Raw genomic sequence first — 24,449 nt, 5'->3', positions numbered from 1 at the left:
CTCCGTGAGCCCACTCCCGTTCTGGGCTGCATGGGCATGTCTGCACCCCCTGCACCCCACATGCACGCCCTGCATACCACATGCACCGCTTGCATCCTGCATGCACAATAGCTGTCAGCACCCAGGGGTGCTGCAGGCAGCAGGGGCCCCTTCCCCATCATCCCTGGGCACCCCACACTGACACAGGGGGACCTGGATTTGGGATGTCTGTGCCCGCAGAGCCCAGAGCTGAGGAGGGGTCTCTGCAGGTGGTGGTGGGTGCCAGACCTGCAGCTCTGCAGTGTCCGGGCTCTGGTCCCTGCACCTCCCACCCCTTCACAAAGCCCCTGACCACGGGGATAGATCCAGACCCCAGCGGTGGGGCTGGGGCTGTGGGTGCCACTTCCCAGCACAGACCCCACTGGAGGACCCCCCTCCGTGGGACAATGAGGGGCAGCTGTGCCCGGCTGTGGTGCTGCTCTGCCCGCCCCAGCAGCCAGGTTCCTCTTTTTCAGCCAAACAGCTGCTGTTTGGAGTGAAACCTCCTGCAGCATCTCTGTTTGCAGCCCAAACAGCACGGCTGGACCTGGGTGTTTGCAGAAACCACTGCCCACAGGCATTGCCCACTGCTGGCAATGGGGCACAGGCACCGGCTGGAGCATGCACTCACCTGTGCCCATGGCAGAGCTATCCTGATTTTCCCAGGGTGGCCAAGATGAGCACAGGGTGCCAGGAGGAGGAAGAAGAGAAAGTGGCAGCAGCAAGGAGCACGCTGCTTGCAGTGGGGTTGCATGGGGCACCAGGATACTCAGGGATGGATCCTGACCTCCAGCCAATGTGGGCTCTGTACCAGCTTCTCCATGATAACACCACTGGCACTCGCTGCTTCACAAGGGCACACACAGTCCCAAGCCATGCCACACCATGCCGTGCTGTCATGCAGGTCTCAGTGTGTGGGTACAGTATCCCAAGGGACATGCTGCAGGGGAGTCCCCAGTCCTGCTCCAATCAGTCCCCTTCCTATCAGGGCCTCCAGGTATGGAGGATGAGAAGCTCCTCCTAGTGCCCTGGGGATGGAGGATGAGAAGCTCCATCCTGCTGCCAGAGGGGTGGAGGGTGAGGAGCTCTGGTTCTGCTCCCCGGGGATGGAGGATGAGGAGCTCCATCCCACTGCCCTGGGAATGGAGGATGAGGAGCTTTGGTCCCACTCCACTGCAGAGGAGCCCCAGAAGCCAGGGAGGTGCCCGCGGGACTTCACACGCTGCCTGCGCCTGGAGCCCCCGCTCTGTGCCGATGACTCCAGCTGCCCTGGCTGCCACAAGTGCTGCCTCCGAGAGTGCCGGCTTCGCTGCACCACCCCGGCACAAGGTACGGCACCGCAGCACGGCCACCAGCAGCACCTCTGTCCTGGGGCAGCCATGACCCTTCTCCCCTGTCCCTGTCACTTGCGCCATCCCCATTGCCCCGGAGCAGCTCTCTGTGTGCTGCTGGCAGCCTCCTGCCCACAACCCCAAAGGCTGGCTTGGGGCATGTGGAGGGGTTTGGGATGGGGCAAGTGGTGGGTTCCAGCCAGAGGCAGCAGAGGGGTCTGGCAGGGGCAGGAGGCGCTGCCCTCAACACCGTCGGTGCAGCCTCACCTCAGCCCCGTGCCGCAACACTGCAGAGAAACCCGGCGCCTGCCCGGCGGCAGCCCCCGAGGGGCTCTTCTACCCCTGCTCCTTCCCGTGCCTGGAGGACCAGGACTGCCTGGGGATGCAGAAGTGCTGCGCGCTGGGCTGCGGCTCTGCCTGCCTGGAGCCGGTGCAGGGTAAGGCCCAGGGCAGCGGCACAGCCCCGGCTCCCCACTGCGTGTCCGCGGGGCCCGGCCGTGCCGGAGCCACCTCCCCGCCACCACGGGCCACGAGCCGCTCCCCTCCACTGCCAGCGCCTGCACCACGGTGAGGGGCCAGCGAGCCCCGGCGCGGGCAGGCACCCGCGGGGATGCTGCAGCCTCGCACCCGCTCTGCTCCCCCAGACCAACCCAAGCCCGGGGAGTGCCCCGCGGCGCAGCCGGGGTCGGAGAGCCCGTGCCAGGAGCGGTGCCGCGGCGACAGCGACCGCCCCGACGTGCAGAAGTGCTGCAGCAGCAGCTGCGGGGGGCAGCGCCTGCCCCCAGCCCCGGCCGGTGAGATGGGGCGGGACGGGCAGCGCAGGCAGGGCTGGGGCCCAGGGGTGATGCCGTGGGGCCAGAGCCCCCCCAGGCACAGAGCTGTGGCACAGCGGGGCCCCTCGCCCCGTGCTTTGCCGGTGCCAGCTCTCGCTGCTGTCCCCTGCGGCCCCCGTGCGGGTGCCACTACAGGGACGCACCGCGCGGCTCCTGGGCCGGCACTGGGGCGGGCAGGGGACCCGAGGCCACCCCCGGCCGGCCACCATCCCGCTCTGTCCTCACCACCGGCACCGTCCCGCTCTGCGGTGCAGGGGACACCAGCCCTGCCACAGCCACCCCGCAGCAGCCCCAGCAGCAGAGGTGCCGCCAGGACCAGGACTGTGCCCCCTCCGAGGTGTGCTGCCACCAGCAGTGCAGCCGGCAGTGCCACGCACGCAGCCAAGGTGAGCGGGTCAGACCTGCCATGGAGCTTTAATGGCTCTGCCCACCCTGGTCGCCATGGCTGTGCTCTGAGCAGTGCCAGGAGCCGAGGGCACAGGGATACCAGCACTGGTGCGGCCCTGAGTGCTGCACGAAGGCAGTGGGTGAGTGCCACAGCCAGGGCAGGAGCCAGGCAGTGCCAGGGTGGGAGGGGATGAGTGTGTCCCGGTCCCCATTGGCATTCCTGGCACCCCATGGGCCGTCTGCCTTGCAGAGGCCCCCACGGCCACAGCAGCCTGGCAGGAGGGAGCGAGGTGCCAGAGTGACGGGGACTGCAGCAGCAGGGAGATGTGCTGCGACGGCCGGTGCGCGGGGTCCTGCAGCACCGTGCACCAAGGTGGGACACGGGGGGACCACTAAATCCGGGGAGCTGTGGGGGCAAAGGCAGCTCCTCTCCACACCTCTGAGAGAGGGTCTGGTGCCAGCCCCGTGGTTCTGGTGGGAGGAGATGCCGCAGTATTGCCACAGGGTACAGCTGTGCTGCGGTGCCTGGTGCGGCAGGGCCATGGTGCTGAGGGGGCTGCGGTGCCAAGCGATGCATGCCCTGGGCAGCCCCACAGCCACTCCATGCCATGCCCTCCAGAGAAGCCCGGCTTCTGCCCTGCCCGTGCTGGGCTGTTCCCCAGTTACGACTGCAGAGCCTGGTGCTGGCACGACGCCGGGTGCCCCGGTGAGGAGAAGTGCTGCCTGCGTGGCTGCGACTACGTCTGCCTGCCCCCGGCCAGAGGTGCGAGCTGCTCAGCCCCAGCATGAGAGCACCAGGCTGGGATCCTCCCCAGCTGTGGGGCTGTGGATCGCCATCACCCCGTGCCCACAGCTCCACTGCCTCCTGTCCCCAGAGAAACCGAGCATCTGCCCTGTGGCCCCGGAGGCACCAACCGCTGCGGCGCCATGCGGCACTGCCTGTGCTGGGGACTGGCAGTGCCCGGGGGATGAGAAGTGCTGCAGCAGCACATGTGGGCACGTGTGCTCAGCCCCTGAGCGAGGTGAGGACACAACCGCCAGGGCCACGTGGCCACAAGGGCAAGATGGAAAAGCTGCCGTGGGGCAGGTAGAGCCCAGAGGGCAGGGGGTGCCCGCAGTGCAGGGAGTGCCTGCCCCCGTCACCCCTTCCCAACCCTCAGACAAACCCGGCGAGTGCCCGAGGGTGAGGCCGCGGCAGGCACCAGAGCCGTGTGAGGAGGAGGAGGATTCCTGCGCCCACGACAGGGACTGTCCCCGGCAGGAGAAGTGCTGCTTCTCCGGCTGCGCCATGCGCTGCGTCCGCCCGGCCCGAGGTGAGCGCGGGCAGCCCGGACCCTGCACGGGGAACGACGTGCGTGGGACCCGCACCCTGAGCTGGTCCCGGCCCATGCAGAGCACCCCGGGCAGTGCCCTCGGGCAGAGCCGTGTTGGGACCCGCGGCGCAGGCGCCGGAGCCAGTGCCTGGACGACAGCATCTGCGGGCGAGCCGAGAAGTGCTGCAACACCGGCTGCGCCTGGGAGTGCGTGGCCGTGCCCAGAGGTACCAGGAGCACTGCTGGGGGAACTGGCCACCAGTGCCCGGGGGCCACCGGCTGACAGCAGTGGCTGTGCCCCTGCAGAGAGCTGGGACAGGGATGGCGGCCAGTGCATGGAGGAGTGCGAGACTGACTCACAGTGTCCCCAGGGACAGAGGTGCACCAGCAATGGCTGTGGCCACGTCTGCACAGACATCCCTGGAGGTGAGAGCCAGCCGGGTCACCCAGAGCCATGGGGGGCCAACCCTGGGGTGCCCCACGGTGGGATACCCCCGCCAGGTGCTTCCCTTGCAGGCAGAGTGGGAACATGCCCCATCCCCAGGGAGGCAGGGACGTGCCTGGACCTCTGCAGCTCCGATGAGGAGTGTCCCTGGGGACACAAGTGCTGCAGCAATGGCTGTGGCCATGTCTGCACCCCCGCCTCTCTGCAAGGTCAGCATCAGGCACCCCCTCCTGGCTGACACCAACCCCACGGGGCCAGCCTGGTGCTCCCTCCCCAGCGAGGAGGGGCTGCGCTCCCGCACCCTCCCCGCTGTCCCTGTCTGTCCTTCTGTGCTCCCCCTCATTCCATGCACGGGATGAGCACGCACGGCCTCAGCTCAGGGCTGCCCACGACCGGGCTCTCCCTCCCACAGAGCGCGAGTCCGCGGCCGTGCCCTGGCACGGGGCCGAGCGGTGCCCGCAGGAGTGCGAGGCCGACTCGCAGTGCCCCAGGGGCCAGCGCTGCACCCACAGCGGCTGCGGCCACGTCTGCACGGACACCCCCAGAGGTGAGGTGGGGCTGGGCCAGCCGGGACCCGACAGCGCCCTGGGATGCCGCACATGGGCTGCTCTGCATCATGGGCAGGGGGGAATACGCCCCAACCCCAGGGGCCGTGGGATGTGCCTGGACCTCTGCAGCCTCCATGAGGACTGTGCCTGGGGGCACAAGTGCTGCAGCCCTGTCTGCACACTGGTGCCTGCAGGGAAAGGGGCACTGGGCCACCAAGCTGCTGGGGCCAGCACCAGGGCAGAGCCATATGAAGGGCTCAGTGTTCTGTGTCCTCCTGGCTCCACATCCCTGCAGCCGGCTCCTGCTGCTGCCCCATCACTGCTCCCAGCACAGATGTGCTTTTGGGTTAAGGGGACCCAAAAGGACATGAAGCTGGATGAAACTGCTGCCAGAACCAGCTGTGCTCAGCGGCACCCGTGGCTTCCACAGCCTCAGAGCTCACTAAAACCACATCCTTTTCAGATTCTGCATGACTCGAGAGCAGCTCCTCCATGGCAGGAAGACATCTTTGGAAGGGGACACGGGGCCAGCTGGCTTGTCCCCTCCCCAGCACCTCCAGCAATAAACCCTGTGCTTGGCCACCTCCAGCTGCCCCCTGAGTCTTGGCAGCACCAGGTTGACCCCACCAGGCACTGGGACAGCCCCAGGGCTCACCGGGGCAGGGATGGCCTTACCAGGGCTAGGGCTGGTGGCTCAGGACCTTCACCAGAGGTCAGTGAAGTGATGCAAACACAAGCCCAGGTCTGGGGCAGACATGGACCCGAGGCTGTGGGATGGGTATGCCCCAGCATCCACCAAAGGGTCTATTCCTCCTCCAGCAGATTGCTGTAGCTCCCAGCCAGGTCACGGAGGCAGCTTGAGGGCAGAGCTGGGGCCGGGAGCCCATCCAGGGGCAGTGGGAGCTGCAGGGTGGTGGCTGGGTGAGCCTGGGGCTGAATGTGGTGCTGCTGAGGACACCCAGCGCCTGGTGCCAGTGCAGGAGGTCAGCCCAGAGGGATGGGCGCTGCCTGCACAGGCAGGAAGGACAAGACCCAGACGTGCTCATCCAAGGACCTGCCCTTGTATTGAAGTGTCACAGCCCATGGGAGGGTCAGGCTCCTCCAGCCGGGCACCATGGCACAGGAGGGTGCAGCCTTGCTGCCGTGGGTGCGCATCCCTGCCCCTGGGCTGGAGAACGTCCCTGGCAGAGCCGCAGCCCCCAGCACAGCCACCCTGGCCAGCAGCGCCCATCACTGCCAGCCCTGTGGGGAGCGGCTCCCCACGGGGACAGGGCCGTGGCCACCAGCAGCAGCTTTCCCTGGGCAGGGACGATTTAGAGGCCACTGTGCTCCCCGGGCCAGCACTACCGGGCACCTGGAACTGAGACACAGCGCATCAGGAGCGGGGCAGGAGCGGCACAGGGCACACGGCACAGGCACAGGGCTAGTTACCAATGTGGGAGCAGGCCTGGAAGCACTCGTCCTTGGTCTCGAAGTTGTTCCTGTTGCCACCGCAGCCGCCATAGATGAACTCCTCGCACTGCTGGCTGGAGGCGTTGAAGAAGAAGCGGCGGAAGAGCGCCTTGCAGTTCCCGCAGACAGAGGGCAGGTAGCAGAAGTCTGCATGGTCCAAGGGAACAGGCTGAGCCAAGGGTGGCAAACGGATGCTGCCGGGCTCGGCAGTCCCAGGGCCCCTGGAGAAACCTCCACAGCTCCGGTCCCTTCTTAGCACCAAACCCTTCCCACCAGCAGCCAGCTCTACACCCGCCGGCCCCATGGCCCCATGCACCTGCAGGTGGTTACTCCCCAGCCCGCAGCATGGGGCCCCCTGGCTCTGCAGGACCCGACAAGAGCTCAGGGATACCCCCTCCTTGTCTGCTTGGCTCCCGCCCTGCTGCTGACCCCCACCACCGCGGCACCGAGCCCTCACCCAGCACCGGCTCCTGGCACGTGTAGCCGCACTTGCTTGGGCAGCACTTGGTGGCACCGGGGCAGCCAGCATCTCTGGTGCAGCGGGAGCAGGAGGCATCCTTGTGGCAGGCGTTGCAGTCGTGGTGCAGCAGGTCCTCCACCTCTGGGATGTGGTAGCAGTACCCGGGCTTCGCTGCAGAACACACATAGCAGGACACTGGGGCGGGCTCAGGGCAGCCCCCCAGCACCCCACGGCTGGACGCTGGTCACCCGCAGCCCCGTGCCCCTGCAGGCACCGCGCGGGGAGCTCTGGGTGGCAGCCACATCAGGAGCATCCCCGGCACATGCCCTGAGCTCACTCACCCGTCCCCAGCTCCTCTTGTCCAGCTGTGAGCGGGGTCGGGCCAGACCGTGCGGAGAGGGGGAGCAGGGCTGCGAGGAGGGGGAAGAGGAAGAGGCGGCCTGGCAGCAGCTCCATGGTGCCCTGGGCAGCCGGGTCTGGCCCGGGCACGGCGGGCCGGGATTTAAGGTGTGCCGGGGGGCGGAGGGAGCCCGGCTAATTCCTGCCATGTGGGTAACGAGCCGCGCCCAGGCCGGGCCCGGCCTCCCCGGCAGCATCCCGCAGCAGCGCTGAGCCGGGGCGACCGGTACGACGGGATGGCTGCCCCGGTGCGGCGGCGGCATTGCCCGCGCTGGGCTGGGGGCACCACCGGCGCCCGCCGCAGCCCCTGGGGACGAGCCGTGGTGGCGACTGGCACGGGGAGGTCGGTGCCAGCCTCTGCGCTGCCAGGGAGCATGGAAAGGGCGCAGAAAGCCTCCGGGGCGTCACAGGGCAGGGTCTGGGCACCGGGTGCTGCGGGACTGCTCTGCCCGCGGTGCAGGTCCTCGGGGAAAGGCCCCTTCACCCCTTTCTGCCGCGCTCCCCCCCGGTTGATGGAGCATCCCGGGCGGATGGTCCCACAAAGCGCTGAGCCCTCGGTCCCACCCCGTGTGCCAGCCACCACTGCTGTGGAAGAGAGGGCCCTCAGGACAGTGATGCTCCCGTCTCTCCTCACCCTGCAGGCACTTTGCCACCCACTTCATCACCTTCTCCTGGGCTGGGACCATCCCCTTCACTTGCTCCTCTCCCGGGGCTGCCCGTGCAGAGCCGTGCCCGTGCCCCCCCCGACCCCCCTGCGTGTGAGGCATTCATTCCCTGGGACACAGCTGGAGGTCCAGACCCACTGCAGCGCAGGGCTGCGGGCGCTGGGCAGGGCGCAGGCACATCCCCGGTATCCTGCCAACACCCTTGGGCGGGCGTGGGGTGAAACCTGCCAAAAGGAGGGAGAAACAGATTAAGCTGTTGCCATTCAGCAGGAATAATTGTCTTCCTAATTACGGGCGTAATTACCGTCCCAAGGGGGAAGTGGAGGGCGAGGAAAGCTCCGTGGGGAGAGGCCAAGAAAGTTGGATGTGGGGTGCAGTTTGCGGGGACACCCACGTCCCAGTGCAGCCTTTCCCTGCCTCTGCTGTGAAACCCAGGATGGAGAGCCTGGCAGCGGCACCGCACGGGACACGGTGATGTGGCAAAGCCTGAGTGGGGCGGGAGCAAAGCTGGAGGGACACAACAGCGACAGGAAAGGAACCCCTGCGGAGGGACAGGGGTGGTCCTGGGGCTGCAGCTCATCTTCCATGACCTGGAGCTGCACAGGACATTCCCAGTGACACAGAAACTCCCAGCACTGCGTCCCACAGGAGGGCAGGGCCACGGCACCAAGTCCACCGGAACTACATTTTTCCCCATTATCTTCCCATGGTATCTCAGCCAGCCGGGTGGTGATCGCTGCAGGGACTGACATCATCATCCAGAACAGCCCCTGCTCCCAAAGGAATGCCATGGCCAAGGTGGGCAGACACAGCGGTGGATATGGGGCTGGTGCCGCTGGTGCTAGGGCTTGTGTCATCATGGGGGGGTGGGTGTGGGGTGTGTGGGACAGCTCTGTGCCACCAGGATGATGTCCTGACGGGACTGATGCTCCATGGCGTGATAGGAGCCAGGCGCTGTCCCTGCTGCCCACCCTGACCTGACCTGACCCTGTTCACAGTGAGGACCCCCCAGCACAGCAGAGCCCGCGCTCCCCACTGCTGCTCATCGCATGCCTCCCTGTGCTCCCGGGATGGGTCACACCAACGGGAGGGAGTCCCCATGCAGTCAGTGACATGCTGGCAGGTGCATGGTGCTGCCCACCCAGCCAGGACCGTGGGTGCTTTGGGTGGCACACGCAGCGTGCGCTGCGCCCACACGCAGCCATGCACACACGCAGCCATGCACACACGCAGCCATGCACACACGCAGCCATGCACACACACACGGAGCGTGGACTGCGCACGTACGCGCACGTGTCCAGCCCGTGCCGGCTGTGGCTGCACGTGCACATGCACACGCTCACACACGTGCGTGCAGCCGGCCCAGCGAGCCGGAGCCCTCCTGCCTCTTCCCGGAAGGAAAATCCCAGCAGCTCCAGAGCCTCCGTCCTTGCGACACGCAGCGGCAGCAGCCAACGCCACCAGCAGCCCCATGCGGCGCCGGCCAGGGCAGCCCCTGCTGCCAGCATGGCCTGTGGCACACTGGCAGGTGCCTCCATGGTGCTGGGGGCAGCTTCGTGCCCCCCAGGAGAGCCGGGCCCTGAGCGATGGCCATGGGATGCCAGGCACGGGCAGAGCTGTGGGGGGGAAGCAGAGCCAGAGCCTGGGAAGGGTTCTGTCCTTCCAGACGCTGATCCATGCCCATGCCTGGAGCCCCAGCAGCAGGCGGCTGCAGCGGCTGCAGCGGTTGGTCCCACCAGCCCCATGGAAGGGGGCTGTGGGGTTCCAGCCCCATGGAAGGGAGCAGGAGGCAAGAGGAAACTCCGGCACTGTGCGACAGGGACCTGGGCACCCACCCTGGCTCCTCGAAGGACACAGGACGGTGCTATGACCCCACAGTCCTGGCACCCAGGCAGAGCACCCACACAGCCTCCAGCTCCCTGCTCCCAGCATCAGGGCCCTGTACCCCCCCCGTTAGTCCTGGTCCCCAGCTGCTGCCCAAGGTGTGGGGCCAGGTGGGCATGGGCTGGCCGGGAGCTGGGGGCTGCGGTGGCAGCGCGGGGCTGTGAACCGTGTCCTGTCACAGGACGTCCCCTGGGAGCCAGCGATTGTTCCTGGAGGCAGAACAATGCCTGGGGAGCTGCCAGGGCACCGCGGGCCGCTCCACAGTGCCCGAATGGGAGCCACCTCCATCGCCCCGGCACGGCCAGATCCACGCAGGTTCTCTGGACCCTGCCTGTACCTGCCCTACACAAAAGGAAGCTGCACCAGCTGCTCTTGTGACATGGCACAGCATGGCACACGCACAGCATGGCACACATGGCACAGCATGGTACAGCATGGCACACATGGCACAGCATGGCACAGCATGGCACACAGCACACATGGCACAGCATGGCACACAGCACACATGGCACAGCACGGCACACATGGCACAGCATGGCACAGCATGGCACACAGCACACATGGCACAGCACGGCACACATGGCACAGCATGGCACAGCATGGCACACAGCACACATGGCACAGCATGGCACACAGCACACATGGCACAGCATGGCACACATGGTACAGCATGGCACAGCATGGCACACAGCACACATGGCACAGCATGGCACACAGCACACATGGCACAGCATGGCACACATGGCACAGCATGGCACACAGCACACATGGTACAGCATGGCACACATGGCACAGCATGGCACACAGCACAGCATGGCACAGCATGGCACACATGGCACAGCATGGCACACAAGGCACAGCATGGTACACAGCACACATGGCACAGTCTGGCACACAGCACACATGGTACAGCATGGCACACATGGCACAGCATGGCACACAGCACACATGGTACAGCATGGCACACATGGCACAGCATGGCACACAGCACACATGGCACAGCATGGCACACATGGCACAGCATGGCACAGCACGGCACACATGGCACACATGGCACAGCACAGGATGGCACACATGGCACACATGGCACACACAGCACAGCATGGCACACATGGCACACATGACACAGCACACATGGCACACATGGCACACACAGCACATCATGGCACACACGGCACACACGGCACAGCACGGCACACATAGCGCACATGGCACACACGGCACAGCATGGCACACACAGCACAGCACGGCACACATGGCACACACGGCACACATGGCACACACAGCACAGCATGGCACACACAGCACAGCATGGCACACATGGCACACACAGCACAGCACGGCACACATGGCACACATGGCACACACAGCACAGCATGGCACACATGGCACACACAGCACGGCACACATGGCACACATGGCACACACAGCACAGCACACATGGCAAACACAACACAGCACAGCATACATGGCACACACAGCACAGCACACATGGCACACATGGCACACACAGCACAGCACACATGGCACACACAGCACGGCACACATGGCACACATGGCACACACAGCACACATGGCACACATGGCACACACAGCACAGCACACATGGCACACATGGCACACACAGCACACATGGCACACAGCACAGCATGGCACACATGGCACACACAGCACAGCACACATGGCACACATGGCACACACAGCACACATGGCACACAGCACAGCATGGCACACATGGCACACACAGCACAGCACACATGGCACACACAGCACGGCACACATGGCACACATGGCACACACAGCACACATGGCACACACAGCACACATGGCACACATGGCACACACAGCACAGCACACATGGCACACATGGCACACACAGCACACATGGCACACAGCACAGCATGGCACACATGGCACACACAGCACAGCACACATGGCACACATGGCACACACAGCACAGCACACATGGCACACATGGCACATGGCAAACACAACACAGCTCTCTGAGGGCTGCACAGAGCAGGAGCAGCTTTGTGCCTCCTGCCTGGCTTGTCCAGCAGCACCATGCAGGGAGGGGAGGGGGGGTCACGCTTGGCCGGAGCGTGCTGGGCGCTGGGCACGGACCAGGTCACTGGGACCAGCCTCCAGCCATGAGAGGATTTAAAGCTGTGCCCAAGCCCTGGGGCTGCCCCGCACCATGCGGCTGCTGCTGCTGCTCCTGCTGCTGGGGCTCTGCTGCCTCTGGGCCCGGCTCGTGTCTACCGGTGAGTGCAGGGCGGGCACGGGGCCGGTGCAGCGGGAGGGTGCAGCCATGGCCGGAGCCCAGCTTCCTGAGCAGGGCCGATGGCTGCACCCCAGCGTGCCCCGAAGCCAGGGCCTGGGACACGGATGCTTTGGTCTCTCCCCAGGACTCACCTAACCCCTGCGTGGACCTGGGCCAAGGACCCAGCCTGTGCGGCCACCAGACAGACACGGACAGACAGCGGCCATGGAGGGATGCACCAGCTGCTGGATAAGGGCCCGTTCCCCCGCTCCCACCTCCACCCCTCACCCTCAGCTTCCTGCAGAGCACGGGGGTCTCAGTGCCCCCCACCCCCAGTAAACCCTTTCTGCAATGAGCACTGGTTGGCTCCTGCTGCATCGGGCTCCTGGTGAGCCCCCGCAGCAGCCCTGGGAGCTTTGGGCCCTGCGGGAGGGGATGGGTCCAGAGGGGGCTGTCACCGTGGCAGCACGTCCCGGGGATGGGTCTGTCCCCAGCTCCAGGAGCCCATGTGGGCCCTGGCCAAGCTCTGCCATGGCAGCTGCTGCCGGAGGATGCTGGAGGGTGGCCGTGGGGCAGCTCCCCCCAAGGAGCCCCCTCTGAGCTGGCCCAGAGATGTTCTGTTGGTCCTGGTGAGGCTTGTCAGGGCCATTCCTGTGGCTCTCTCACAGGGGACCAAGTCATGTTGCTGTGCAAAGGGCACTGCCAGGCTCACACCAGGCAGAAGCAGGCACAGGAGCTCCTTATGCATGGGACAGGGCTGGGGCAGCCTTGGCAGGCTGGCCATGCCAGGCACTGACCAGGGACAGCTTGTCACGCCAAACCAGTGGCTCTGTGTGGGGTTTATTAGGAAAGAGAAGGACCTGACCAAACATGGTTGGTGCCCGGGGCCAGCCCTGGCAGAGTGAGGCAGAGGAGGAGCCCCAGGGCAGCCACTCCTGCACCCACCCACCACAGGCTCTGCTTGCTTCCTCACACGTCTGGTGGCATCGATCACCAAGTGTCATCGCCATAACCACCACCACCATCATCACTGTCATCATCTTCATTGCCATCTCCATAGTCTTCATCATCATCACCATCACCATCATAGCCATTGTCATCACTGTTGTCATCACTATTGTCGTCATCACTGTTGCCATCATCGTCATCACCATTATCACCATTGTTGCCATCATCATTGCTATCATCTCCATCATCATCGCCATTGTCATCTCCAGCATCATCTCCATCGTCATTGCCATCGTCACCTCCATCATCATCACCATCGCTGTCCCCATCGTCGTTGCCATCCTCACTGTCACCATTATCATCACCATCACCATGCTCATTTTTACCCTTATCATCATCATCATCGTCGTCATCATCATCATCATCTCTGTCATCATCCTCCCCACTGTCACCCTGGTCAGATTCAGGTTTCTCTCCTGCCTCAGGCTTCCCCTCGCTCTCTGGCTTCCCCCCAGCTTCTGGCTTCCCCCCAGCCTCTGGCTTCCCACCAGTCTCTGGGTTCTCCCCCAGCACAGGTTTATCCCCAGTGTCCGGCTTCTCCCCAGCCTCTGGCTTCTCTCCAGTGCCCGGTTTCCCTCCAGCCCCTGGCTTTGCTACAACCTCTGGCTTCTCCTGAGTTTCAGTCTTCCCCCCACATGGTGGCTTCTTCCCTGAACTGGGTTTCTTCCCTGTGTCAGGCTTCCCAGCCAGCGCAGGCTTGTTCCCAGGCAGTGTGGGCTTGTTCCCAGGCAGTGTGGGCTTGTTCCCAGGCAGTGAGGGCTTGTTCCCAGGCAGTGTGGGCTTGTTCCCATCCAGTGCGGGCTTGTTCCCATCCAGTGCGGGCTTGTTCCCAGGCAGTGTGGGCTTGTTCCCATCCAGTGTGGGCTTGTTCCCATCCAGTGCGGGCTTGTTCCCATCCAGTGCGGGCTTGTTCCCATCCAGTGCGGGCTTGTTCCCATCCAGTGCGGGCTTGTTCCCATCCAGTGCGGGCTTGTTCCCTGCCGCAGGGCCTCGCCCGGGCTCCGGGTTCTTCCCCGGTGCAGGCGTTGCAGCAGCCACGGGCAGGCGCTGGTCCTTGCACACCCACTCCGCACACGCCTCCCAGGTCCCATCGCGGGCGGCATTCCCGGGCAGCGGAGCGGGCACCGCGCTGGGCCGCTCCCCAGGCAAAAGGCTCTTCCCGACCAGAGCGAGTCCAGGACATTCCGGCTGCAGCCGCGGGTCCGGGGCTGCTCCGGGGCGCCCTGGAACGGAGCAGAGAGCAGCAGCGTCACCCCCTGCGCTGCCCTCGCACCCGCAGCTCCCGGCCATCGCACCCAAAGCTCCACCGCCCCCGGTTCCATCCCGTGCACCCCGAATCCCACCCGCAGACAGGCACTGCGCAGGGGGTGGATGCGGGGCTTGAGGAGCTGGGCAGCATGAGGAGAGGAGAAGCAAGAAAGTGAGTGTGTGACTGCAGCAGCTGCTTAGCAAAACCAACCCAAATACAGTAGGTGCTGTTTAACCAGGGCAGGAATGCAGGAACTGGGAGCACTCAGGTCTATGAGCTCTCGTTGAGCAGAGGCACACGATCTCCCTCAGCAGCAGCGCAGCCCATGGCTCCCCACAGCAGTGCCATCTCCCTGGCATTGCTCTGGGACAGGGAATGGGACCAATGCATTGGCAGCGGAGGCACCGGCACCGCTGGTTGCTGGCAGAAGGTGGGTTATGCTACAGGGCTTAGAACCAGCCTGTAGCTGAGACCAAAAGAAACTCAGGTTTCCAGAGGAGCAATGGGAAGTGATGACATTTCTGCTGACACATTTAGGTTAGTGCACGGTGGCCCCAGCATCCTGTTACAGAGCAGCAGCAAACCAGACTTCCACTGCACAGGAGCTGGTGCTGCCTCAGAGTTTGAGCTCGGCTGGCAACGCTGGCGGGAGAGTTCGGAAAGGAGGTTCTGCAAAATACTCTCAAAATCACTTCATGGCTCATTCAACAGGAGTGCTGTTTCCACGGCATTGAAACGTGGCCGGTTTTCCCAAGAAAAGAATAATATTAGAAGGAAAACTATTCTTTCTTGATAATTTCCCCTCTCCAAAACGGCACCTCGCCTGGGCTGGTGCTTCCAGAGGGCTCACGGTGGGAAATGCCATGAACAGCCCCCAAGCCAAGCACTGGGGCAGCCGCCAGCAGGACTATCAGGGTCCAGCCCATCCCAGTCTCGGTGCAGCATCTGGGTCTCTGCCGGGGCTGCATCAGCACCAATCCCTGCCCCAGGTCCTCGTTCAACCAAACCTCCCCCCGAGCATCCCTGTGCCTGCGTGCCGGTTCCACAGCCCTCTGCATCCCGGCAGGAGTTTTGTTGGACTCAAAGTTTACACAATCGAAGCCACAGCTAAACCTGAGCAGGGTTCCAGCTCCTCACAGGAAGCTTTCAGAAACGCAGGGATTAAAGCAGACATTTAAACATCACCATCAACACTGGAGGATGTCCCTGCTCATTGCAGGGGCTTGGAGCAGTGACCCCGCTTCCATCCCAAACCATCCCGTGAGCCTGTGAACACCCTCAGTCCTGGCGAGGCCGGGGGCTCCCAGCCCGCCCGTACTTGCCTGCGGTGGGTGCCGCCTGCAGCTCTGCCCCCAGCGCCAGGAGCGCCAGCAGGAGGACGCCTCTCGCTCTCATGCTGCCGGAGCCAGTGGTGCCGGCACGGAGCCGGCGGCGATTTAAAGTTCCTCCCGGCGGGCTGGGAATGGGAGGAAGCAGCTCCCAGGTGACCCGCGGGAACCTCCCACAGTTCGCTGTAATTCTGTTCTCTGGAGAGCCGCTCCAGGGCCTTTCTCCACCCCTAACCCAAGCCGGCCGCATGCCGCAGGGAGGACAGGAGGGCGACAGGCGGAGGGAAGGGTCTGCTCCAATGAGATGGAGCTCTCTGGAGGCAAAAGCCTCGGGATTTCAAGTCAAGAGCTCAGCCAAGGTGAAGAGAGCACAGGAATCTGCCTTCAAACCCCAGGTCCAAGCTGCTGGCCTTCACCAGAGACCCACCGTAAAAGACAAACGTGCTGCCACCTTTATTTCCCTTTTCTCTGCACCTGATTTCAGGGTAAAGAATGTGCTTGAGATAACAGTAAGCAGAACCTTCAATAATGACAACCTTACATTGTTATTCTCAATTCACACGAGTGTTGGAATCTGATTTTGTAATTTTTTCCTTTCCTATTTAGCTATTTCTTCCTGAATGATACACAAGCCAAAGTGCAATCAGGAGCACTTTAGGACTAGCCTGGCCAGGAGACACCAGCACCAGGCAAGAATGGGTCAGACTTGCTGGATCAAAAAAAGTTTAAACCTGTAGCTGTGGGGAGACTGAAACCAACTGGTTTGAGCTCAGTGTTATTTCTACAGTTCTAAGCAGTGTCCACTGCTTCCTGCCAGCACAGGAGAGGTGAAGGTCCTGCTCAGAGCGCTTTCCATCAGGCATACCAAAGTGATGCAGCAGCAGTGCAAGGGGTGAGACTTGGAAGCAGGAAGGTGCACTGCTGCGTGCTGCCAAACCTGTGTGGGAAGAGGGCTTGGTGCAAGAAACACATTTTAAGAACAGGTTTAATCCTCTCGTGGCCATGACTCAATTCGGTGCCATTTCCACGTGAACCGCCCGTGTCTGCTGGAGATCCGGTGTTCCACCCTGTGGCTCCAGGCCTGACCTCCCAGCCCAGTGCTTATCGTGTGCTGCTGGAGCGTGACACCCCCCGGAGCCTGCACTGGGGTGCTGGGCTGGGGCAGGTCATCGCTGAACTGATGCAGAGCTCACAGCATCCACGTAAATCCCTCCATGGGCAGCAGGGGCTTGATCAGGCCCTTGCGCAGGCCCACCCAGCTCCACAGACATGGAACATCCTGAGGCTGACACGGAGCGATGGGAAAGGGGCTCTCGGCATTCAGATAGCTGTGTTTCCTTCCCTCTCCTATTCCCTCTCCTGTTCCCTCTCCCACGCACCTCAGCCCCCTGAAACCCAGGCTCCTCTCCTGTGCCCTTTCTGTGAGGGTTGGTGCACTTTTACAGCGTTTGATGCTAACCAGTGATGTTAAAGGGTAAAGGTTACAGGATATGGTCCCATTCCTCCTTCCTAATGCCCTGTGCTGCCTCTCACACCGCAGCCGTGTGGTGACCTGCAAGGGCAGAGCCAACACTGTCATGAGGAGCCAGGGAGATAACGAAGCTTTTGCACGAGTCTTGCTGCCAAAACAGGATGTGGGATTGGGCTCAACAGGTTTCTGCTGCCACCAGAACCTGCCTGCACTGAGGGACAGACGGGACTTGTCTGAAGTGTCTCTGTGAATCAGGAAAGCATTCAGGAAGCCTCAGCTGTGAAGCGGTTGTTGGTGCGTGTCAGACACCCGCAGGCTGGCGTGTTCTGCACACCCACCACACAGATCCATGGAAAAAGTACCGTTAAACAATGGGAGATCCAAACAAGTCATCTCATCAGCTACGTTGTGGTGATCCCTGACATTGTTCTGGTCTGCTCTTCAAAAGACATCCCCACCCCTGCCAGAACAGGGACTCCTTTAGTGAGAATTTGTTGCAGGATTTAAGTCTCTGTGAAAGCTTTTCCATAGATCTGATCCACGTCTCACTTGATTCAAACCGACAAGAGGATTTGTCTGCTCACAGTGGGCGCAGAGAGCAACCGACAGTGTCCTCTCAGCAGCACATGTACCGAGCTGAGCCCTCTCTCCGTCGAGCTTTGCAGGTTGAACAGAACCACTTCTCTCACCTCCCATGACTTTCCACAGCCGTAGTTGTTTCCCCCCCCTCTGGACGTCCCATCTTTGCTGTGAACAGTTTGGAAGAACCAGGACAAGCACGTGATGAGCCAGGGCTGGTGGTGATGGAGCTGATGACAACTCAACCGGCTCCACATCCGCAGGTCAGGTTTGTGCGCCAGCCTGGTCCCCTCCCGCGCTGACGCAGCCCGGCCAGGGCAGCAGGAAGGACACAAGGAGGGCAGGAGCGGCCCAGCCTCTCCTCCCTCTCCCGGCTCTGGTCTCCCCGCGGGTGCTGAGCGCGGCCGCTGCCGACAGCAGCAATGGGAGGATCCCCCAGGTCGCGGTGAGGGGACACAGCCACAGGCTGCCGTGACGCAGACACCCACAGACCATCCTCTGGCAGCACCAGCACCGTGCCCGTGCCACAGACACTGGGCTGCAGCGCCCAGCAAAGCCACTGGGGAAGGAGAAGCTGCTTGCCCTCAGTGCAGCACAGTGCAGCGATTTCCCCTCGCACATGGGGCACACAGGACCCCTCTGCTCGGCACCATCCTCTGTGCCAGTGGCTCTGGGTGTGGGGCAGTGAGTGACCTCAATGCCTCAGGCTGTGGGAAATTCCATTTCTTTGGGTTATCTTCCCATCACCTTGGAAGGAACAAGGAAAAGCATTAGCTACACGTCAGCAAACGCTTTTTAACCTTACATTGCTCTCCAGCCGACCCGATGGAAAAGCACAGGTCTAGAAAACGACAGACGAATCATTTTGAACGTTCTGCACACATGGGACGAGGTGGGGAAATGCTGGAGCGTTTCCTCAGCTAAACAGCAGCATTCCGGAGGTGAGGGCTCTGAGGACACGGACACGGAGCTGCTGCACCCGAACAGGAACGAGCCTGGGTTTCTGTTCCGGGCACAGGAAACACCACAGCGGTGACCGCACGGGGCGAGGCAGGAGGAGCCCGCCCGCTCCCGCCGCCATCCCTTGGGCAGGGTCAGAGCGTGACGGCTCCACCCGGGACCGGGACCGGGACCGGGGCGCGGGACGGGGACGCTGCGCCCAGACCGCGGTAGCTCGGCCCCGGCTCGGAGGGACCCAGCCCCGTGTGCCCCGCCCGGCGCCGTTGCCATGGCAGCGCATCACTTCCGGCGCGCGGGCTCTGCGGCGCGGGGCGGTGACGCGCGCGGTGCGGGGCCGGGGCCGCCATGGGAGCCGCCCGCGATGCGGAGCAGCAGCAGCCGGGGCCGGGCGAGGCGGGCGCGGACGGCGCCGAGGAGCTGCAGGTGAGCGCGGTGCGGAGGGGCCGCGCGGGCCGGGCGGGCCGGGCGGGCCGCGGCTGATGCGTGCGCCCCGCAGAGCCCCTGGAACATCATGATCAAGCACCGGCAGGTGCAGCGGCGCGGCCGGCGCTCGCAGATGACCACCAGGTACGGGCGGGCGGAGCCGGGGGATCGCGGCCGGAGCAGGCTGCGCCCGGGCCGCGTCCCCCGCTGACCCCTCCGCCCGCAGCTTCACGGACCCGGCCGTGTCCATGGACCTGCTGCGCGCCGTCCTGCAGCCCAGCATCAACGAGGACATCCGCGGGGTCTTCAACAAGTACATGAAGGTGAAAGCCGCGGGACGGGCCCCGCAGCGGCCGTGGGTGCCCGTGCTGAGGCTGCTCAGGCGCTAACCTGCACCTCTGCAGTTCTTCCAGAAGGCAGCCATCAACGTGCGCGATAACGTCGGGGAGGAGGTGGACCCGGAGCAGCTCATCCAAGAGACGTGTCGGAGCTGCCTGGAGCAGGTGAGTGTGCGCCTGGCTGGGATGTGTCCCTTGTAACAGCTGGGGGGACACCTGCAGCCCTCACGTGGTGTAGAACCACAGACTGGTTTGGCCTGGAAGGGACCTTAAGGATCATCCAGTGCCACCCCCTTGCCACAGTGCCGGGTGCCCAGACTCTGTCAGGCTCAGATCTTTCATTTGCATCTTGCTGCACTGTGCAGTGGTGCTCCGAAAGCAGAGCAGTTAAGGGGCTGTCGGGCAGATACATGAAAGAGGGGGTGTCAGGCAGGTCCCCCTCTGGATCCAGAATGGAGCAACCTTTCTTCCTCTTTCTGCAGGCCAAACTGCTGTTCTCAGATGGGAAAAAGGTGGTTCCCAGGCTGCCCCATGAGCAGACAGTGCCAAAGGTAAGTCATTGTTCCCAAAGGCCTGAATGACTTGTCAGAGCTGGGAGGAGGAGGAGGGTTGAAATTGCTTACTTTTCTGTCTCTTCCTGTCCGGGGTTAGAGCTGGGGGGCTGAGTCTGGGAGGGGGGGACGTGCAGGACCCGAAAATCACAGCTGCTTCCCATGGTTTGGTGCTTCTCACCGAGGTGGGGTGGGATCAGGGATCAGCCTTTCCCCACAAAGGGAGAGCGGCGGCTGGAGAAGGGCCCTGCTCACCCCACTGCTGCTCCGCTTCCAGCGAGCCCGACAGATGGATGAGGAGCTGAACCGCCGAGGGAGCCCCATTCCCAAGAAGGTAGGGGCGTTTCTGCACGGGCACAGGCAGCTTCTGTGCTGCCTCGGAGGAGGCTGTTCTCCTGCCAGCACTGCTGCCGGTGACAGAAGGAGCAGCTTCCCTGGGAGGGGGGGGCAGCCGAGCAGGTTCTCAGCTCACAGAGCTGAGTCACTGGAGGATTTCTTCCACACAGAGAAAGGGGCGGCCTCCAGGACAGAGCCTCTTGAACGATCGCGGGGCCTCCGGCATAGCTGCGTGAGTACCAGAACGTGTCCCGAGCTGGAGCCCTGATTTGGGAGGGTGGGTGGGAAATGAGGCGGCACAATCAGGAGTACAGAAAGGCTGTGGTCTGCTCCCCCTCCCGCGGGAAGGAGAGGTGCAGGGGGTGCCCAGGAGGAGGGGGGTAGGTTGAGGAAGTGGCATTAAACAGGCCTGGAGGGGTGGAAAGGTCCAGATGGACTGTTTGGAGTGAGCAGCTTGACGGTGGTAGTGGAGTCGTGGCTGCCAGGGAGAGAACATGCAGCAAAGATGAGGGTTTGGAGCAGGGACTGAGCCCCAGCTCCGGTGGGGGCTGTGCTGGTCCCACAGGGACTCGTTCTCACTGCATTTTCCTTCCCCTCAGGTGGAAGCTCAAAGTCTCTGAGCCCATGAGAAGGGATGGACCAAAGGTATTGGCTGGCCAACGCTGCTGGGCTCACCCTCTCCTCCCCTTTGCTCCCGCCAGCAGAGCCCTGCTGCTGCAGGAGCAGAGGACAGCACTGAGCTGTGCTCTGCCCCAATGGGCCCCTGTGGCACAGAGAAGCAAGAAGAGGAGCGAAGTGCCTGGAGGCCTTTGCTTGCCTCCTCCAGGGTAGCCTTTAGCTGTGGTGTGGGGCTGCTGTTAGGAGACCTGGGGAGAGCAGCAGCAGCCAGTAGGATCCCACAAGGGTTTCCCACCAGGGGAACGGCTTAAATCAGCCCAGGGGGATTGTAACTTCCCTCCTCTGCGGGAGTCTGGAGGTCTGTGTCCAGCTCCCAGGCCGGGGCCTGTTTGAGGTACCCCATCAGAGAGCTGAGCTCGTGGAGCATGGGCCAGCACCAGCCTCATTTCTAATGTTGCCCCTTTTCCAATTGCTCTGTAGTGGGATCCATCCCGACTGACTGAAACCACAACCTTTGTGCTGGGATCTCGAGCAAACAAGTAAGGAGCGGCCCTGTTGATGGAGGGTGGTGTCTCCAAGGCAGGAGCCCATAAGACCCTCCCGTCACTTCGCTTCTCTGCCTTGAAAGCAGCAGGAAGGGCCTGGGGAGGAGAGAGGTGTCCCCGTGCTGCCACAACCGCCCTTGCGCACTGTGACACCTCTCCTCCTCTTCCAGGGCTCTCGGGATGGGAGGAACAAGAGGGCGACTCTACATCAAGCATCCCCACCTCTTTAAGGTCAGATGCTGCAGCAAAACACTTCCTTCTTCGGGGCTGGCTTGGAATCGGTTTCTGGTGGGAGCGGGGAGCCCATGCTTTGGATTGCTTGTATTCCTGCCCCACCATGCCCCTGTTTTTTGTCCTGGAGCACATTCCTGCAGTCTGGCCAGGGCGCTGGACACCAGTTGAGGGTTTAGTGAAGCTTCTGCGGTGATGGGTCTGCCTGGAGCCGGGCCCTGCAGCTGGAGGAGCCAGAGCCCTTGCGGGGAATGTTGAAGCGGGTGCAGTGTCCTGGCAGGAGGGGGGCAGAGCGGGAGGGTCTGTTCCTGTGTTCAGCCAGGTCCTTGCTGCTCTATTGCAGTACGCAGCCGACCCGCAGGATAAGCACTGGCTGGCAGAGCAGCAGCACATGAGGGCCACGGGGGGCAAGATGGTGAGTATGGCTGGGCTCCAGGCTCCTGCAGCCATCGGGGATCGCACAGAGACCCACCGCAGGGCCAGGACAGCGGCTCTGCCAGGACACCAGGGCAGGGCATGTGGAGCAGAGGCGTGCCCCACAGTCCCTTGGGATCTGGGTGCCCAGGAGGGCGAGTCATGCCATCTGGGGATGGGGGACATGGTACTGCCGTCGCCATGTGTGGCAACCCTGAGGTGTCCTCCCTTTGTGCCGCAGGCCTACCTCCTCCTCGAAGAGGACATCCGGGATTTGGCTGCCAGCGATGATTACCGGTGAGGAATGACCCGGATGTGGCCATGCTGTGGGGCTGGGGGCTGCTGCCCTGGGGACCCCAACACTGTGGGGAGACTGTCCTGGAGGGGCCATGCCCCATGCTGCATGGGGTGCTCGGTGCTGGTTAGGGGTGGATGCTGGGGTTTTGGGCTTGGTGGTAACCGGGAGTCCATGGTGGGTGCTTTGGGTCCAGGCTCAATGCTGGCTGGGGTCTGGGCTTGGTGCTGCGGGTGCCAGGGTCCGCTGGGGTCCATGATGGGGGCCCCCGTCTCACCCCGCCTCCCACAGGGACTCGGTGGACCTGCGGCTGGAGGAGCTGAAGCCGTTCGTGCCGCCGGCCTGGATGACCGAGAAGATGCAGAAGCACATGGAAACCCTGCGCCGCGGGGCGGACGCGCAGCCCCCCGAGAGCCCCCCGGAGCCCTGAGCCCCGCCCCTGGACCCCAATAAAAGCCGCTTCGCACTCGCCTCCGCCTCCGGGGAAAGGGGATCGGGCCCTTTAAGAGCCGGCTGGGACCGCGGCTCCGCGCTCGCGGGGCGGTGGCTGAGCAGCCGCCGCTCGCCGTTACCGTGGCATCGCATCCCCGGCGAGCGCCGATTGGCCAGGTCGAACTGGGCTGCGCGCTGATTGGCAGAGGGGACGCACGTTGCGTACATTCAAACCGGGCGCGGGGCGGGACCGGACGCGGCGATCGCTGAGAGCAGCGTCCAGGGAAGGGCTGCGCACCGCGACCCGCTGGAGAGGCCCCGCACCGGGCATCCCCGCACCGGGCATCCCCGCACCGGGCATCCCCGCACCGGGCATCCCCGCACCCGGCATCCCCGCACCCGGCATCCCCGCACCCGGCATCCCCGCACCGGGACCCGCCAAGGACCCCTGCACCGGGGACCCCTGCACCAAGACAGCCGCACCGGGACCCTGCCGCTGCGGGTCCGAGTCCTGCGCAGCCGCGGGAGGGGGGAGCGGAGGGGGTCCCGGTCCGGAGCCGCCCGGGAGCAGGACCCGCGTCCAGCGCCCGCCAACCGGGGGGGCAGCGGCGGCCGGAGCCGCCATGGCCTCGCAGAACGCGGATCCCGCCGCCGTGCCCCGCAAAGCGGCTGAGGCGGGGGCCACGGCGGCCCGCGGCGCGGTGGGGAAGAGGTGAGGAGCCGGGGCTGGGCGGGGGCCGGGGCTGGGCGGCTCCGCCGGACCGGGCCGGTAACGTGTGCTTCCCCCGCAGGCTGCAGCAGGAGCTGATGGCGCTCATGGTGAGTGGGGGCCCGGCGCGGGGAGGGGGTATCGGTGTCACGGGGCCGAGCCGGGGTGGGGGGGGGTCCCGACCGGCCCTCACGAGCTGTCCCCCCCAGATGTCCGGTGACAAAGGCATCTCCGCCTTCCCCGAGTCCGACAACCTCTTCAAGTGGATCGGGACCATCAACGGCGCCGCGGGCACGGTGAGCAACTGGGACCTGGCACAGCGGGACCCCGGGCTCCCCCCAGGTCTGTGCCCCTTTGACTCCCTCCTGCCCCCAGGCCTACGAGGAGCTGCGGTACAGGCTGTCACTGGAGTTCCCCAGCGGGTACCCCTACACCGCGCCCACGGTGCGGTTCCTGACCCCCTGCTACCACCCCAACGTTGACACACAGGGCAACATCTGCCTCGACATCCTCAAGGACAAGTGGTCAGCCCTCTACGACGTCCGCACCATCCTGCTTTCCATCCAGAGCCTGCTAGCAGGTGGGTCCCATGCTGCCGGGGGGGACTGGGGCTCAGGGGTCCGGGTGCCCCCCCACTGACCCCACCGCTGTCCCCAGAGCCAAACATCGAGAGCCCCCTGAACACACACGCTGCTGAGCTCTGGAAGAACCAAACCGGTGAGTGCCTGGGGCAGAGCACACACACCCGGCCCCCCCCCCCCCCCCCCCCGTGTCCCACTCTCCATGCCCCTAGGGTGTGCAGCGGTGCAACCCCCGGCCCCGCTGCAGCCACCCCTCAGCCCTGCACTGCTCCTCTCAGCCTACAAGAAGTACGTGCGGGAGACTTATGCGAAGCAGACCCACAGCCAGGACAACTGACCGGCACCACCACGTCCCCCCCTGCCCCTGCCCAGCCGCTGCCACG

The 24,449-nt window shown here is 64.1% G+C and overlaps 4 protein-coding genes across 5 annotated transcripts; 3 read left to right on the top strand and 1 right to left on the bottom strand.

Annotated features, from left to right (window-relative positions):
- The first annotated feature begins 1,052 nt into the window (after positions 1 to 1,052).
- Positions 1,053 to 5,736, top strand: LOC130607553 (balbiani ring protein 3-like). Its single transcript, XM_057424748.1, has 13 exons — positions 1,053 to 1,347; positions 1,643 to 1,786; positions 1,994 to 2,143; positions 2,437 to 2,568; positions 2,820 to 2,942; positions 3,189 to 3,332; positions 3,445 to 3,591; positions 3,730 to 3,882; positions 3,963 to 4,109; positions 4,189 to 4,308; positions 4,399 to 4,536; positions 4,740 to 5,059; positions 5,698 to 5,736. The coding sequence occupies exons 1-13, from the start codon at positions 1,053 to 1,055 to the stop codon at positions 5,734 to 5,736; spliced, it is 2,052 nt and encodes a 683-aa protein (XP_057280731.1).
- Positions 5,737 to 5,920: 184 nt separating this feature from the next.
- On the bottom strand, positions 5,921 to 7,266 carry LOC130607551 (eppin-like). Its single transcript, XM_057424746.1, has 4 exons — positions 7,129 to 7,266; positions 6,785 to 6,958; positions 6,307 to 6,474; positions 5,921 to 6,235 (listed from the first exon to the last, which is right to left on the bottom strand). The coding sequence occupies exons 1-4, from the start codon at positions 7,241 to 7,243 to the stop codon at positions 6,219 to 6,221; spliced, it is 474 nt and encodes a 157-aa protein (XP_057280729.1). The 5' UTR covers positions 7,244 to 7,266; the 3' UTR covers positions 5,921 to 6,218.
- Positions 7,267 to 18,903: 11,637 nt separating this feature from the next.
- Positions 18,904 to 22,815, top strand: DNTTIP1 (deoxynucleotidyltransferase terminal interacting protein 1). Of its 2 annotated transcripts, XM_057424717.1 has the most exons (13): positions 18,904 to 19,016; positions 19,090 to 19,160; positions 19,243 to 19,339; positions 19,421 to 19,519; positions 19,837 to 19,905; positions 20,183 to 20,239; positions 20,412 to 20,473; positions 20,841 to 20,886; positions 21,340 to 21,398; positions 21,575 to 21,635; positions 21,979 to 22,050; positions 22,291 to 22,346; positions 22,636 to 22,815. In XM_057424717.1, exons 1-13 carry the CDS (start codon positions 18,939 to 18,941, stop codon positions 22,772 to 22,774), a joined length of 966 nt encoding a protein of 321 aa, XP_057280700.1. In that variant the 5' UTR covers positions 18,904 to 18,938; the 3' UTR covers positions 22,775 to 22,815. The 2 variants fall into 2 exon arrangements, with proteins under 2 accessions (XP_057280700.1, XP_057280701.1); XM_057424718.1 differs by lacking the exon at positions 21,979 to 22,050.
- A 528-nt stretch (positions 22,816 to 23,343) lies between these two features.
- UBE2C (ubiquitin conjugating enzyme E2 C) lies at positions 23,344 to 24,431 on the top strand. Its single transcript, XM_057424722.1, has 6 exons — positions 23,344 to 23,488; positions 23,568 to 23,595; positions 23,695 to 23,781; positions 23,861 to 24,065; positions 24,143 to 24,202; positions 24,345 to 24,431. The coding sequence occupies exons 1-6, from the start codon at positions 23,400 to 23,402 to the stop codon at positions 24,401 to 24,403; spliced, it is 528 nt and encodes a 175-aa protein (XP_057280705.1). The 5' UTR covers positions 23,344 to 23,399; the 3' UTR covers positions 24,404 to 24,431.
- The last annotated feature ends 18 nt before the right edge of the window (positions 24,432 to 24,449 follow it).

Source organism: Pezoporus wallicus, unplaced genomic scaffold, assembly GCF_028554395.1.
Source record: "Pezoporus wallicus isolate ANWC-B61680 ecotype Strahan unplaced genomic scaffold, APGP_CSIRO_Pwel_v1 contig_13737, whole genome shotgun sequence".
NCBI classification, from domain to species: Eukaryota; Metazoa; Chordata; class Aves; order Psittaciformes; family Psittacidae; genus Pezoporus; species Pezoporus wallicus.
Note: the sequence above shows the minus strand (reverse complement) of the source record. Positions and strands in the feature narration are given on the sequence as shown.

Coding starts and splice junctions, on each gene's coding strand:
- UBE2C (XM_057424722.1), top strand. CDS start 23,400: ATGGCCTCGCAGAACGCGGATCCCGCCGCCGTGCCCCGCAAAGCGGCT. Junction 23,596..23,694: donor AGGAGCTGATGGCGCTCATG/GTGAGTGGGGGC, acceptor TGTCCCCCCCAG/ATGTCCGGTGACAAAGGCAT. Junction 23,782..23,860: donor TCAACGGCGCCGCGGGCACG/GTGAGCAACTGG, acceptor TCCTGCCCCCAG/GCCTACGAGGAGCTGCGGTA.
- LOC130607553 (XM_057424748.1), top strand. CDS start 1,053: ATGGAGGATGAGAAGCTCCATCCTGCTGCCAGAGGGGTGGAGGGTGAG. Junction 1,787..1,993: donor CTGCCTGGAGCCGGTGCAGG/GTAAGGCCCAGG, acceptor CTGCTCCCCCAG/ACCAACCCAAGCCCGGGGAG. Junction 2,144..2,436: donor CCTGCCCCCAGCCCCGGCCG/GTGAGATGGGGC, acceptor TCTGCGGTGCAG/GGGACACCAGCCCTGCCACA.
- DNTTIP1 (XM_057424717.1), top strand. CDS start 18,939: ATGGGAGCCGCCCGCGATGCGGAGCAGCAGCAGCCGGGGCCGGGCGAG. Junction 19,340..19,420: donor TCTTCAACAAGTACATGAAG/GTGAAAGCCGCG, acceptor GCACCTCTGCAG/TTCTTCCAGAAGGCAGCCAT. Junction 19,520..19,836: donor GTCGGAGCTGCCTGGAGCAG/GTGAGTGTGCGC, acceptor CTCTTTCTGCAG/GCCAAACTGCTGTTCTCAGA.
- LOC130607551 (XM_057424746.1), bottom strand. CDS start 7,243: ATGGAGCTGCTGCCAGGCCGCCTCTTCCTCTTCCCCCTCCTCGCAGCC. Junction 6,959..7,128: donor ACAAGAGGAGCTGGGGACGG/GTGAGTGAGCTC, acceptor TGTGTTCTGCAG/CGAAGCCCGGGTACTGCTAC. Junction 6,475..6,784: donor GTGCCAGGAGCCGGTGCTGG/GTGAGGGCTCGG, acceptor TGGACCATGCAG/ACTTCTGCTACCTGCCCTCT.